This window comes from Haemorhous mexicanus, chromosome 29 (assembly GCF_027477595.1).
Source record: "Haemorhous mexicanus isolate bHaeMex1 chromosome 29, bHaeMex1.pri, whole genome shotgun sequence".
NCBI lineage: Eukaryota > Metazoa > Chordata > Aves > Passeriformes > Fringillidae > Haemorhous > Haemorhous mexicanus.
In genome coordinates, this window is record NC_082369.1 from 2,347,655 (window position 1) to 2,363,113 (window position 15,459).

At 60.4% G+C, this 15,459-nt stretch overlaps 1 protein-coding gene across 1 annotated transcript in view; it reads left to right on the forward strand.

The window, feature by feature from the left end:
• The first annotated feature begins 6,665 nt into the window (after window positions 1–6,665).
• The window catches only part of UNC13A (unc-13 homolog A), a 37,821-nt gene continuing 29,027 nt past the window's right edge, over window positions 6,666–15,459 (forward strand). The window contains exons 1-9 of the mRNA XM_059870004.1: window positions 6,666–6,741; window positions 11,600–11,629; window positions 11,972–12,071; window positions 12,294–12,411; window positions 12,593–12,716; window positions 12,889–12,962; window positions 13,042–13,096; window positions 13,797–13,832; window positions 14,367–14,577. Of these exons, the coding sequence (XP_059725987.1) occupies window positions 6,720–6,741; window positions 11,600–11,629; window positions 11,972–12,071; window positions 12,294–12,411; window positions 12,593–12,716; window positions 12,889–12,962; window positions 13,042–13,096; window positions 13,797–13,832; window positions 14,367–14,577 (770 nt within the window). The 5' untranslated portion in view covers window positions 6,666–6,719. The remainder of the gene's footprint in view (window positions 6,742–11,599; window positions 11,630–11,971; window positions 12,072–12,293; window positions 12,412–12,592; window positions 12,717–12,888; window positions 12,963–13,041; window positions 13,097–13,796; window positions 13,833–14,366; window positions 14,578–15,459) is intronic.

Below are 15,459 nucleotides of genomic sequence, written 5' to 3' on the forward strand. Positions count from 1 at the left end.
CTCCAGCCTTTCCCAGGACACTTCCCCAGCCATAGATGCCAAAATGGGAGCCAGGGAGGGGCTGCAGCATCCCACATCTGTTGTCTCTGGTGAAAGCATTTCCACTTAGGCCTGATTCAGCAAAACCGTGTTTTCTCAATTGCTGCGGCACCCAGGATGAGGACACACAGTCCTGCGTGCTGCCCGTATCTCCCAGGGATGCAGGCACAGAGGGTGGATAAGACAGCTGATGTACTTTTCCTCTCATTGGGAAATGTGAGCTTAGGGAGCTCAGAGGACAGCTCTGATTTGGGCTTTAGGCTCCCGTTTGCGCTTGCACCCACGCCCTTTCCGCACCCTCATAAACTCTGTGAGTGCCACAGCTCCAGCTGCCCGGGTGGGACCCAGCAGTTGTGGGCGCAGCGCAGGGCATGCAGCAGTGGGGTCACTCTGACACCCCATGGTAGCCCTGGGCTGCTGCCAGTGCCTCTTCCGGCCAGCCGAGCGTCACCCCCGCCCCCGTGTCCTGGCGCGCCCCAGCGTCCCTGCTCAGCGCGGGGGCCGCCTCAAAGGAACGATTTTCTTGCTCTGAAGCCCCGGCTCTGTTCGGCGTCAGGCAGGGCAGTGGGATGCTGGGGCAGCGTGGGTGCTCCTGAGGGAAGGGGCACCGTGCTCCCGCTGGGCATGGGAGCTGCCAGTGCCCCCCACCTCCAGCCCTTTGATTCTGGCCCAGCCTTTTGCCCTGGAAACTGCAGCTGCCCACGGTAGGGTTGTGCAGGGCAGGATCTGATCTCCTCTCCCTGTGCTCTGTGCCTGAGCCACAGCAGAGGTGGCATGATGCCAGGCACCATCCCTGCATGAGGAGGGGACACCCCAATGTCCCCAGGGCTTGGCTCTGACTGGGTTTTTTGGGGTTCCTGCAAGCCTGAGTCACAGTGGCTTGTGCTTCCTGGCAGGAATCTGCTCAGCCTGTTCTGCTTCCCAGTTCTGTCCTGGGAGGCCTGTGGGGTCCCCTGCAAAGGGTGATGGGTTCTGGGGAGCTTGGGGACTGCATCCCCTGGCTCAAGATTTTGCTGTGAAGCTGCAGAGAGGTTCCTCTGCTTCCCAAAACCAGTCCAGGCTGGTGCCCAAAGCAGTCTTAAATCCAGTTTAAGGCAATTCACAGGCCCTGCCTTGGGCCAGCGCAGCTGCTGGGGGATGGACAGCAAGACAGACACCCAGGCCCCCTTGCTGGTGCCGTCTTAAGGACAGGAGCTGAAGGGATTGGACAGGGCTGGCAGAGGTGGGAGGGGGCTCACACCAGCAGAGACCATCATGGCCAAGCAAGGGAGATGCTGTTTCTTGCCAGCAGCAAAGATTTCTCCAAAATCATGTGAGTAAAGGACCTGGAGTGAGCTGGGCCAAGGACAGTCAGGCTGGGACCCAGGGCAAGGTTGGGATCAGTGGGAAACAATAGAAATCCAAACCCCTGGAATAGCAGGATGACCACTGAGCACACCTGGGTCAGGGGTTCCACCCCAACCCTCCCTCCCTGCCTTGATCCCAGCCAGGGCCTTGGCACAACCTTCCCGTCTTTGGCCCCAAGTCCCACTTTTGCCCATGATCAGCTTCCCCCTCCAAAATCAAACAGCCGAGGGGTCCCTGCACCCCTGACCCGGCCGCCCTCACTCACCATCCACCAGGTCTTGGCCCTCACGTCGTAGCAGAGCTGCCACCTCACGGAGCCCTCGGCGGGTGCCGCTGCCCCGCCCGCCGCCTCCATCCCCAGCGGCTACTCCGGGAGGCGGCTGGCATGGTGCCCTGCTCCCAGTGCCATCACAGGTACTTTTTCCCCTCAAAAAGGACCCAGGGCAGCTCCCAGCCCTGCAGAAAAGTAGCTGGATGGAGGCGAGGAATAATCCCAGTCCGGGAGTTCCTGGGCTGCCCCCGGGGAGGCGGGTCGGCTGCTCTGGGTGGGCTGGTGGGTGGCAGCTGCCGGGCAGAGGCTGTGCCAGCGGCGGGACACGCCAGAGGGACAGCACCCACGTCAGCGGGACAGAGGAACTCTGGTGGGTGGGACAGCAAAGGGATGTGCTGGGTCTTAGAGGGTTTGGGACCTGCTTTGGCTTTGCCTGCACAGGGAAGGGGCTGCTGCAGGTACCACCTACAGCCCGGCAGCCTCTGCTCTGGGGACCCCGACATGTCCCCATATGGATGATGGGCTCCCGTGTCACCTGTTCCAGAGCTGTCCTGTGTCCCCCATACATGTACTCAGATGGGAGCACCCTCCTTCTCCTTCTCCTTCTCCTTCTCCTTCTCCTTCTCCTTCTCCTTCTCCTTCTCCTTCTCCTTCTCCTTCTCCTTCTCCTTCTCCTTCTCCTTCTCCTTCTCCTTCTCCTTCTCCTTCTCCTTCTCCTTCTCCTTCTCCTTCTCCTTCTCCTTCTCCTTCTCCTTCTCCTTCTCCTTCTCCTTCTCCTCCTTCTCCTCCTCCCCTCTAGCTCTGTAGAAACCCAGGGATGAAAAGGCTGTGTGGGAGTCTTCACTGAGGGTCTGGGGGAGCTGGACACCAGCAGAGCTCTGGGGGCTGGTCTCTGCTCCCAGCGTGGGGGCAGGATCTGTCACCGGGGATTCCTCCCCTGTCACCCTGGTCCCAGCATGACCTGTGAGGAGGTCAGAGGTGCCTCAGGGGTGACATCCTTCCAGCCCCACTGTTTCAGGTGCACTGTGGGGTTCCCCGAAGGATCCCAGTGGAGGTCACATCTGCCCCCACCCAGGGATGAGCCATCCTGGGCTTTGCCAAGGGAATCCTGACCCCAGTGAGTGCTCAGTGCTCTCATGTCATCATGTCCATTTAGCATCCCTTCTCCTGGGAATTGTGATTTGATTTGGAGTTTGGGGGTCGTGGGCTGACACCCCCCCCCCCCCCCCCCCCCCATGCATGGCTGGACAGCCAGCTCTGCCTTTGTTATTCTCAGGGACAATCAGATCCTTCCCAGTGCTGCCTACTGGGACAAACTGGACCCTGCTGGGTGCTCTGCCTTCCCCCTATGCCCCCTGTGCCCCCTGTGCCCCCTGTGCCCCTGCCCTCCTGCCTGCTGCCTGCAGACTTTCCAACCCTAGGGTTTTGCTGCAAGGATTGATGAAGGTTTTTAGGAAGTCTGAATTTTTGTTTTTTTTCCTTTTAAGGCCCAGGAGTCATGGGAGGCTGGAGATTTGATGACATTTGGGGATATTCAGACAAGAAGCTTCAGGGATGGAGCCATGCTGCTGCCTGGGGCCCTGAGGGCTTGGGCACCACCACAGGCACAGAGCCAAAGGATTTTGGGGTGGGTGAGATGGCTGTGTGGGAAGGGAAGCAGCACGAGGGGCAGGTTGCAGGAATTCAGCTTCTGGAAATAATTAATTTCAAGGCATGGAGATAACTTCCTGATTTACTTTTTTTTCCTAAACACTAATTTTTTTAATCCTTAATTTTGATCAAAAGCCAGGCCTTTCCTTGGGAAAAGAACTCTGGAGCTTCTCATGAACACTTTCCTTTCCAATGAGACTTTTTTCATCCAAACAAGGGTTTGGGGCAGAAAATAAAACCAAAGTTGAGCCATGGTTGCAGCTCAGAGCTGGTACCAAGGCAGGAGGGTGGCACTGGGCAGCGGGTGCTGGGGGAGTGGGCCGACAGATTGAGCTGAATGATGAAAATCTTCCGGTTTGGAATCTTCCAGAATTGCTGTTTGGCTTGGAAAAGGAGGCTTTAAAGGGGTGTGTGATAATGTGAGTGTGTGTGTGTGTGTGTGTGTGTGACAGGAGTGTGTGTGTGACACAAATGTGTGTGTGTGTGATGTGTGTGTGACATGAGTGTGTGTGTGATGTGAGTGTGTGTGATGAGTGTGTGTGACACGAGTGTGTGTGTGACACGAGTGTGTGTGCGACATGAGTGTGTGTGACAGTGTTTGTGTGTGATGTGTGTGTGACACAAGTGCGTGTGTGACACGTGTGTGTGACATGAGTGTGTGTGACAGGAGTGTGTGTGTGATGTGAGTGTGTGTGATGAGTGTGTGTGACACGAGTGTGTGTGTGACATGAGTGTGTGTGCAACATGAGTGTGTGTGACAGTGTTTGTGTGTGATGTGTGTGTGACACAAGTGCGTGTGTGACACGTGTGTGTGACATGAGTGTGTGTGACAGGAGTGTGTGTGTGATGTGAGTGTGTGTGATGAGTGTGTGTGACACGAGTGTGTGTGTGACATGAGTGTGTGTATGACATGAGTGTGTGTGACAGTGTTTGTGTGTGATGTGTGTGTGACACAAGTGCGTGTGTGACACGTGTGTGTGACATGAGTGTGTGTGACAGGAGTGTGTGTGTGTGACACGAGTATGTATGTGACACGAGTGTGTGTGACAGGAGAGTGTGTGTGACACAAGTGTGTGTGTGTGACACGAGTATGTATGTGACACGAGTGTGTGTGACAGGAGAGTGTGTGTGACACAAGTGTGTGTGTGTGACACGAGTATGTATGTGACATGAGTGTGTGTGACAGGAGTGTTTATGACATGAGTGTGTGTGACGAGTGTGTGTGTGATGAGTGTGTGTGTGTGATGTGTGCGTGACAGGAGTGTGTGTGACAGGAGTGTGTGTGTGACACAAGGGTGACACGAGTGTGTGTGTGATGAGTGTGTGTGCGTGGTGTGTGTGTGACACAAGGGTGACATGAGTGTGTGTGTCCCCCACGTGCGCCACACGCGGGCGATGCGCTGATGCTGAGCAGAGCAGACACTCCTGCTGGAGGCAGCTCTGGTGCCCCAGAGCAGGGAGGAGATGCCATGAGACGGCACCAAAAATACACTGCGAGGCCTTGGTGGGCTGGGAAGAGTCTCTGGCGCGTCGCTGCTGTGGGGAAGGGCTCTGGGGTGTCTGGGGGGCCCTGAAGCTCCTGCCAGGATAGTGTTTGTGGGGGGAGTGCTGTGGAAATGTCATGTGCCAGAGCTGGGGGTGCCACACCCTCCTGGTCCATCACCAGGGACTCGATGGGGGTCAGGAAATGCTTTGACAGGCAGTGGGGGGCAGAAGGGGGTGAGAGCCCCCCAGAGTGAGGGGTGGGAGGGAAGGAGGTGGCCTCAGTGCTGACCCCTACCCTGGAATGGGCCCACTCTGCCATTCCTGGGGCAGGGCTGTTGGGAAGCAGAGCCAGGAGAATGGATGTGCTGGGGAGGGGGCTGGGGCTGAGCCAGCTGCTCCAGCCGGAGGACCTGGGGGTTTGCCTTGGCATCTCAGCACTGCCCGGGTGACCCTGCCTCCTCTAGCTCATCATTGGTGCAAAGCCCAGCTCTCTATGCCTCAGTTTCCCTGGCAGGAAGGGCTGTGCCCACTGCTGCCCACCATACCAGTACCCCCCAGGGCCTTGTCCCTGGAGAAGGGAGGGAGGTGGCAGTGGGGCTGTCCACAGCTGGGCCTCCCTGCTGCCCAAACTGGGGCAGCCCTGCCTGGGCTGTCACCTCACGGGGCTCTTTGTGCTCGTGTGGGGGTAATGGGGGGTGTGCAGGTGTGTGAGGGCACACATGGATGTCCAGCTGCCACATCTCCTGCCACCAGTGGCTCCAGTACTGCGCTGTCAAGGGGCTGGGGCTGCTCTGGGAGGGTCAGGCCCTGCTGCTTGTTTGGGACCACTCATTAGTGATGAGGGACCAGCGTGAGGGTCAGGCCAGGGCACTCAGTCCCACAGGTACCCTTGTGTGCACATCTTCCCTTGCTGTTCTGTGCCTCAGTTTCCCTTGGAGTTTCTTTTCCCCCTGGTGTTCCTGATGCGGCTTTCTGCTGGTCCCTGCAAGATGCAATGATCGCATGGGAGTACGTGGTGACACCTTTGCAAGAGCCACCAGGATCAGCAGGATGGTAGTGTGAGCCCATCACCTGGCTCCATGGCAAGAGGAGGCAAACAAGGACAGGATGAAGCCCTGTCTGAGCTCATGTCCCCAGTGATGGAGGTGGAGGTCTCTGCTTTACTCCCATGTGGGACCCCTTCCATGAGGGCCAACATCTGGAGCTGGGTGCTGGTCCTTGTCTGGGACCATGGCAGCTTCTGCAGCCCCTGAGCTGGGATCGCTGTCCAGATCTGAGCATTTTTTGGGATGTCACATTTGGTGGCCAAGAGGAGAGAGGGCACAACAATGGGGGTTGACAACGACAGTGTGCCCCACCTGCTCAGACCCATTTCTGAACATGCCCAGCATGGCCCGGGGGGGATGCATGCCTGGGTGGGGGGGGTGCGGTAAATTCTACACCCCAAAACCACCCCCCTTTAGGGCTGGACACAGCTCCCCCAGCCCAGCCAGACCGCACCCTGCCAGGGAAAGGAGGGCACCACAACCTCCCGGGCTGTACGAGACAGCCAGACCCACCCCGGACAGCACCGTCCCCCGCTTCGGGCAGGACCCCCCCGCCCGTTCCGCGGGGCGCTGCGGCTGTGCTGTGCCGTGCCGTGCGTTCCGCGCTCCGTGCCGTGCCGTGGCGTGCCGAGCCGAACGTTCCGCGCTCCGTGCCGTGCCGAGCCGTGCCGCGCGATCCGCGCCCCGAGCCCCCCCCCGGGACCCCAGACCCGGCTCGGCCCCGGCGCCGGGCGGGGCTCGGGGGCGGTGCCGCGCGGGCGGGGGCGGCGGTGACGTCAGGCGCTGTCCGCGGTGCTGAGGGAAGATGGCGGCGCGCTAGAGCCGGGCGGCGGCCAGGGCCCCCCGCGCCCCCCGCGCCCCCCGGCGCCCACACCGCCGCCATGTCGCTGCTCTGCGTCGGAGGTACCAGGGCACGGGGCACGGGCCGGGCGGGGGGCGCCTCCCGCGCGGGGACGGAGCGGAGCCCGGGGCGGAGAGGGGGGAGCGCGGGGCTGCGGGGCTGCGGGGAGTGCGGGCAGGAGGGGGCGGTGAGGCGGGGGGGTCGTGGGAACGGCTTCATTCACGAGCGCCCGGCGCGTGGATTTATGAATGAACCGGCGGGGGCGCGCGCGCGGCGCGGGAGCCGGGAGCGGAGGTGGGGGAGGGGCGGGGGTGTGGGCGCGCCCTGCCCGCACAGGGATCCCCGGAACCTCCCGGGATCCCCCGGAACGCCCCGGGATCCCCCCGAACGCTGGTCCTGACCCCAAAAGCCCGCCGGGAGGGACGGGGCTCCCTCCGCGCCTCTCTCAGCCCCATGGGGACGGCAGGGGAGGAACGGGGCTCCCGCCGGAACCCTCCCGGGCTCCCCTCCCGCTGTGGGAAGGGGGCTCCCCCCGGAACAACTCCCGAGCTTCCCTCATAACCTCCCAGCGCCGTGGGGCGGGAGCTGCCCCCATAACTTTCCATTGCCGGGGAGGGAGGGGGCTCCCCTATAAAATCCCCCCAGGCTCCCTCCGTTGCCCTCCCCCGCCGTGGGGAGGGGGCTCCCCCCTCGCCGCCCACCCCACCCTCTCCAGCTTGCCGCCCCCTCGGAGCCCCCTTCTTTCCATCCTGCCCCCTTCGCGTCTCTTCCCACACTCCCCTCAAGCACAGACCTCACCGTGCTCACCCCTCAGACACCCCTTCCTGTACACCCCCCCCACCATCGCATCTCTCCCCATATATCCCCCTACCCAACCCCCCAGGACCCCACCCCTCACGCCTATCCTCAGGCACCCCCATCCTGCAGATGCAGCCCTCTGCATTCCCAACCACCCCCTCATCAAAAACACCCCATCTGTGCCCCCAACACTCCACATCTATCCCCAACCCCCAATTACACCCTGAAGCACCCCAACCCCTAAAATCCCTCCACTCCCAAAATCATCCATCCCCATCCATCCATCTCTACATTCTCTCAGTCCCCCCAAAATCATCCATCCCCATCTATCTAGCTCTACATTTTCACTCCCTCAGACCCCATGCACCACAAATCCCACACTTTCCCCACTTCCCTCTGTGAACCCCTAAATACCCCCCTCAGATTACAGCCCGAGCCCCAGCCTCACCTCCTGCAGCCCCCTGTGCCCCTGCAGGTGTTGCCCAACCTGGCATGGGGATGCTGGTGGGAGTCAGGGCAGCTGGGGGGGTCAGGGTAGGAGCCTGGGGGTCTGGTGCTGTGTCCCCATTTAGGGGATCTGGTGTTGGTCACCCCATACTGGGATGAACTGGGGGAGTGCACAGGTCGGGGATCCCAGCACACTGAACCCTGCCCAACTCGGTGCCCAAATGAGTCCGGCAGGCTTGGCCTCAGCCTTGCTGGTCAGTTTGGATTGAATGCTCAGTAAGGGGGGACAGAAGTTGGGAGGGGGTCCCTTTACCCCCTTCTCAAGGCCCTATGACATCCTGATGGGGATGGGGTAGCACTTGTTTGTCTTGGGGTCATAGGATGGAGGTGGCAGAGTGACAGCTGGGACAAGGGGGGGCATAGAATGTCTGGGATTCCCACACCCCAGGCGAAATCTGGAGGAAAATGGGGCTCTCCTGGTGCTGCCTGAGTTCATCAGGATGGGGGCTGTACCCCCTTCCACCCCCTGACGTGTCCTTGAGGTGCTGTCACAGCCCCCTCTCTGGTGGCAGTGCCACAGCTGGTGTGCCCCTGTGTGCCCCCCCAGCCAGCCCCCCCTCTGGCAGGGGGAGTGCCTCTTTACTGCCACTTAAAGGACTGTCACATGTGGTGACATCCTCGGTGGTGCTGGAGGTGGCTGCTGAGAAGCACCTCCGAGTGGGCTGGGGCTTCCCCCAGTGCCCCGTCACCACTCTCTGGTCACGCTTCTCATGCTATTTTTGGGGGTCCCGGGGGCGGGGGTGCCACCCCAAAACCTCCCCTCAGCTTTTCCTGCCGCTCCTGGGGGGCTTCATGCCAGGGGGTGTCCTTGTGTGACAGGCACTGGAGTGACCTGGGAGTGTGGGGTGAGTGGGGACGGGGGGGGGTGTCTGGAGTGGCGGGAGGCAGACGGACAGATGGACAGGCGGGCGGATGGGCATCTGGAGAGACAGATGGAGAGACGGAGGGACAGATGCATGAAGGGGATGGGAGACGTGATCACGGAGGCTGAGGGGCGGGTGGGTGGACTGACAGAGGGGTGGAGGGACAGAGGGAGAGGAAGGATAGAGGGGTGGGTGGGTGGATGGATGGATGGATGGATGGATGGATGGATGGATGGATGGATGGATGGATGGATGTAGGGGGGGACGGAGAGTTGGATGAAGGACATAGGTATGGACAGACAGATATGTGGGGGGATAGACATAGGGATGGGTGTGTGGAGAGACCAGTGAGTGGACAGAGTGGGGTGGACAGGCAGAGGCATGAGTGGGTGAACAGGGAGGGGAGTGGACAGAGAGACAGGTAAATGGATGGACAGAGGGATGGATGCACAGGAGATGGACAAATGGTGGGTGGTGGGAGTGGGTGGACAGACAGGCAAATGGATGGATAGAAGGATGGGTGAGTGGAGAGACAGGAAAATGGACAGAAGGGTGGGTGGGCGGACAGAAGGATGGGTGAATGGAGAGACAGGAAGTACAAAGGCGTGGATGGATGGATAGAGGGGTGGGAGGATGGATGGACAGCAAGATGGATGCAAGATGGATGGGTGGATGGCTGGAGGGATGGGTGGGTGGAGAGACTGGTAAATGGACAGGCAGCAGGGTGGATGTGTGGACAGGCAGAGGGGTGGACAGACAGACAGGCCTGTTGGGTCATGCCAACAGCCCAGCCCAGTTTTCATGCCATTCCCAGCCTAATCTCTGCCAGCTGCCTCAATTTCCCCAACTGTTCAACACCCCCTGAGAGGAGACAGATCACCCCAGGCTGGGAAGACCCCAGCTTGTTGATGTCACATGAGTGTCACACTGTCCTCAGCTCCTTGCCTGGGGACTCAGGTTGAATTTAGCCCCAGGGTGGCACCCCAGGACTCACCACCCCTGTGCCAGCTTTAGGGACCCTTTGATGGATGGGAGGGCAGCACTTCCTGCAGATGGTGACAGCAGGACTTCTCCCTGGCAGGAGATGACAGCCAGGAAAGCCACGTGTTCCCTGGGTAATTGTTTGTTCCTGTCAGCTCGGGTATTTTTGGAGCTTTTCCTTCCTCTGCTCTCCCATTCCTTTTTGGAAGCAGCATCTGGTGAAGAATAGTGGGTGCCCCTGGGCCCGGGGGAAGGGGGATCCCTGTCAGCCACAGGCAGGTTCTGGCTCCAAATGCTCTGTTAGAATAGGATAATATCAATTTATAACATGTATAATATAATGTACAAATACATTCTATTTAATTTACATAATCATTACACACAGTGGTGCCAGCCATTCCCAGGCAGCCCCCAGGCTCCCAACCTGGTGCCACTCGAGAATCTTTGGGATCCCGGAGCTTTGTGCCAATCCCCCAAGTGTGAATTCCCCATCTCTGGAGCCCTGTGATTCTCTGGGAACATGGCTGCCAGTGACGTCGCTGGTGACCTTCCTTGGGGCAAAAAGCCACCCAGCGTGTCATCCTTTCGGTGGCACAGGGCAGGCAGCCGAGTTACAGGGTCCCCAGTTGCTTTCCGAGGTGATGATTTCCTTTGCCTCAGTTTCCCCGAGGTGTCTGGTGCCACGTGGCCTCCTCCCAGCCCTGCCAGGCACGTGGCGCTGGCGGCAGCCCCACGTCCCCTCCAGCGCTGGTGGCGGGTGATAAGCGGCTGGCGAGTGGCACGTACCCGAAATCAAATTACCTTTGATGTCGCCAGGGCTATTTTCATCCCTGCTCGGTCACGTTGGTCCTGCACCCGCTGGCGCCCGCGTCATTTAAGCGTTCTCCGGGTGCTGTGTCATTCCCTCCCCGCCTGGTCCCCTCCCGACAGCGCCGAGGACACCCCTGGGCCCCGTCGCCCCCCCCGGCATTGACAGCGTCGGTACCGGCTGTGCTCGGCTCCCCTTGCCCCCCCCCCGCAGCCAAAAGCTGGGGACCTCCCCCCACCCAACGGGGTAAAGCTGGGGGGGTGTCAGCCAGAACTGGGGGGTTTCCCGTGGAGCTAAGCAGGATCAGAGGCTCCCTGCCCCCCACAATGGGCAGGATGGGAACCAGCCCCACAGTGCCCCCATGGGGGAGACAGGGTTGGGGTGCAGTGGGTGTGTTTTGGGGCTGTATAGGATTTTGGGGGGGCATCTCCTCCATCCCTGGGGCTGTTTTGGGTCAGGGAGGGTTACAAGCCCCTGACCCACCCAGTTTCCTGTGGGAAATGTGGGTCGGTGGTTTGGGAGAGCCTTAACCCTGGTCCTGCTGGGCCACCCAGATGGGAGTCGAGTGGGAACAGCATCCCCCAGGCCACAGGTTTTCCTCTGGATATGGGTGGTAACATCATCTGTTTCTCCAAATAAATCCCAAGTCAAAAATGTGGGGTGAGGGGGGGTAACACCCCCTCAGCCAGAGGAAGGCTGGTCATTTGGGGTTGCAAGCTTTCCCAGAGTAGCAGGTTTTTGGGGAAGCATTTTCTCCCCTCTGGTGCCCACCTCCAACTCATATCTGATCCCTCACCCTCACTTGGCATGGGGGGTCCCAGCACTTTTCTCACCTGGCAGCTGGGGGGGTGTGGGGGTCAACCAGGACTGGGGTCCTCCCACCCCCTTGACACCCTGGTGGGGATTCCCCAGCCTTTCCCCAGGGTCTCAGCCTGATTTTCTTCCCTCCCTTTGTCCCCACAGTTAAAAAGGCCAAGTATGATGGGCCCCAAGGTAAGTGAGACCCCACCTGAGGAGAGAGGCTGGGGGGTTCTTGGGCTGGTTGGGTGTGACAGGATCAGAGGAGGGGCTGGGGAAGGGGGTCGAGAGGACCCTTAGCTCTGGAGGCATCATTTGGCAAGTTGGGGACACACACACACAAATGGGGGTGCCCTGGACAGAGCATGGGGCTCACATCCTACCAGCCCTGGCAGATGTAGGATTCTTCCTGGGACTGGGGCACTGAGGGAGGTGTGTGTGGGGGTGGCCGGGGGACAGTGTTGGGGAGTGGCAGAGGGCAGTGTTGGGGAGTGGGGACACACTGGGGGTCACTTCACCCTCTGCTTGTTCCCACAGAGAAGTTTAACACCTATGTGACCCTGAAGGTGCAAAATGTCAAGAGCACGACCATTGCAGTGCGGGGCAACTTGCCCTCCTGGGAGCAGGACTTCATGTTGTGAGTGTCCAGGGGTCCCCTGAGCTCCCCCATCTCTGCTGCTCCCCCTTGCCCCCATAAAGAACACGGGGAGTCCCCCACTGCCCTGACCCCAGATCTGAGGGGCTCACCTGAGTCCTGGGCCCAAAGGGACAGGTAGAAGCTGGGGTGGTCCCAGGAGGCAGCTGAGACCTGAGGGGGGTTAACTTCATGGGGGTAACCTGATACATTTCCTGTTCCCAGTGAGATCAATCGGCTGGACTTGGGCCTGACTGTGGAAGTTTGGAACAAGGGGCTCATCTGGGACACTATGGTGGGCACGGTGTGGATCCCCCTCCGGACCATCAGGCAGTCCAATGAGGTAGGGAGGCAGGCACAGGCATCTCCCTGCTGAACCCCAAGGGACATGTGCCACCCCCAGCTGTCCTTTGGGCCAAGCAGAGCCTTCCCCATCCTGCCTGGGGCCACACCCTGTGTGCTGGAGTTGTGGGGAAACAAAATGGGGGTCTGGGAGCTCTCCTCACCCCATTTCTACCTGACAGGAGGGCCCTGGGGAATGGCTCACACTTGACTCCCAGGTCATCATGACTGACAATGAGATTTCCGGCACCAAGGATCCGACATTCCACCGCATCCTCCTCGACACGCGCTTTGAGCTGCCGCTGGGTGGGTGCCCCATCCCCAGCCCCCAGGCTCAGCCTATGTCCTTCCTTACCCTCAGCCCCAGGGGTGCTCATGAGCTTTGGAGATGAGGCTGAGGGTCTGATCCTGTGGCCCCAAAAGCTTGAGGGCTATTTTGGGGAGGTCTGTGCACCAGCTGGGGTCTTTGCCCTCGTAGATATCCCTGAGGAGGAGGCCAGGTACTGGGCCAAGAAACTGGAGCAGCTCAACGCGATGCGGGACCAGGATGATGTGAGTGCTGCCAGGCCTGGGGTGAGGGGACAGGGGCAGTGCTGCCAGCAGGAGCCCTCACCAGCCCCTCTCTCCCCAGTATGCCTTCCAGGAGGAGCAGGAAAAGCCTCTGCCTGTGCATGGCTCACAGTGCTGTAAGTGCTGCTCTGTCCCTGCCCCGCTGTGGGACCCCTACACCCTCCTTTCTCCACACTGAGGAATTGTAAGGGGTGGGCTCCACATCTGCTTTGGGGCATTGGATCCCAACCCAAGTGGGGTTCAACTTCACCCCATACCCTGTCCCCATCCCCATTCCTGTTGTCCTTCCTGTGTTTGCCAGTGTTTCTCTGCTGTCTCCCGGCTCCACAGTGGCTGAGCCTTCCTGTGGGTGGAGGGGAGCAACAGGAGCAATGGGGCTGATGAGGACAGTTCCACTGGGGCAAGGGGCAGCAGGCTGGTGTTGGGGGCTGCTGGATAGGAGCCCTGCAGAGGCACTTGGGGTGGCAGCTCAGTTTGTCCCAACACATGCCTCAGTTCCCCCTTCTGTAACCACCCCAGGGGCATGTATGGTTCAGTGCCCCTGTGCCCAACCCCAGGCCCCGTCCCCTGTCAGTGCCATCATGCCTGGCCATAGCATTGTCCACAGCCTGGGTCAGTGACACCATGCCTACCTCGGGCACTGTCTGCAGTCCAGCTTGGTATCATCATGTTCAGGCCCAGGCAGTGTCCAGTGCCAGTGTGCCCTATCCTGGATGCTGTCCCCAGGGCAGTGTCCCCAACCCATCTGGTTGGGAGATGCTGGTTCCTTCCAACCAGCTGCCTCCATCTTTATTGTCTCTGCCCCTTTCTTTGTAGGCAACTGGAATTATTTTGGCTGGGGAGAACAGCAGAGTAAGTATCCTGCCCACTCCTCTCTTCCCAGCCTGAGGGTCCCCAGCACACCCCTCTTTGCCTGGCCCAGGGCTCAGAGAACCTGGAGCTTGGGTCTAGCCTGTGGTCTTGTGCCATGACTGTACTGGGTGAGGACAGTGTCACCAAGTGCCCTGTCCTGGGCACGGCTGTCCCCATGGGCTGGTGGGGATATGGCACCATGGAGCTCTGTGCCCTTGGGGTGTCCCAGAGGCAATGAGCAGCTCGGGCTTTGCCTCTGTGGTGGAACATTGGTGGGGTGGGGCAGAGGGAGGGTTCCTGCCCCCATCCTCTTCCCCCTACTGTATGTCCCAAATTCCCCTTCCACCTTCCCCTCATCCCCCCAAACCCTTCCTGTGCTGACGACATGTCAGCTCGCCCCTCATCCTGCCCTGGGCCCACCTCCCCAGCATGGTCCCACAGCGGTGGGGACAGAGTGGTGGCACGAAAGGGTCTGTACAGGGTGGGGGGCAGATTTGGGCCATCCCCTGCCTCACTCACTGTGGCCCCTTGCAGATGATGACCCCGACAGTACCGTGGATGACCGGGACAGTGACTACCGCAGTGAGACCAGCAACAGCATTCCCCCACCCTACTACACCACGTCCCAGCCCAACGCCTCCGTGCACCAGTACCCCATGAGGCACCAGCAGCAGAGCTCCCGCGACTCCTACACTGACTCCATGCAGAGCTACGAGATGGACTACTCGGACCAGGCTCCCATCAGGTAGAGTGGCCACAACCAATTCACCCTGGGCCTGGCTCTCTCAACCTCCCCCGCAGGTGACAGAGGCCAGCAGGTCCCCAGGGTGACGCCAGGGATGGCGCTCCCAGTGCGGTGGGTGACAGAGGGAAGGATGAGGTGAGGAAGAGCGGGGTGGTGCTAGCCCCATCCAAGCCTTTCCTTCTCTCTGGGAAGTTTTCAGGCTCTTTTGGGACACTGTCCTCCTCTGTCCTCACTGGGTTTGGGGCCCCCCGCCCCTGGCTGTCCCTGCTGGGAGCTGGACAGTGGAGCGTGGGGTGGCTGGGGACACAGACGTGGCAGAGCCCAGCCCAAAGTGCCAGCCCCATCCAGGTGGACAGAGCCTCCCTGCCAGTGTCCCCATGGCAGCAGGGGGTGGCGGGTGGCGGTGGGACCTCGCTGACCATGTTCCTCTCCTCCCCTGGCAGACGCTATGGTAGTGTAGACTCTGCCGCAATCGGACGCAGCGACGCTGAGTCCGGTTCTGAGTCGAGCAGGCGGACCAGCCGCCAGCCTTCCCTTGAGAGCAGGCGGTCCCTAGACCTATCGGATAGGTGGGTCGCTACCTGTGCGTGTGCCGTGTGCCGTCGCAGAGTGCTGTGGTCGGTCCTTGCAGCCATGGTGAGGCCAACACCAGTCCTGGCAAGGGCGGCCTTGTGCCACCCTCCCCGCCCTGAATCAGCCTCCTACAGGGACAGCTTTGGGATGCTCCAGGTGTTCCCCCAGCCCCTCTTGCAGCTGCACCCCAGTTCATGGGGTGACATCCCGGCATCCTGGTCCTGCTTGCTGGCACTGTGACTGTCTGGCAGCACTGCTGCCAGTTCCTTGTTGTGTCAGCAGGTGTGGGACTGGGCCCTTGGGGACTTA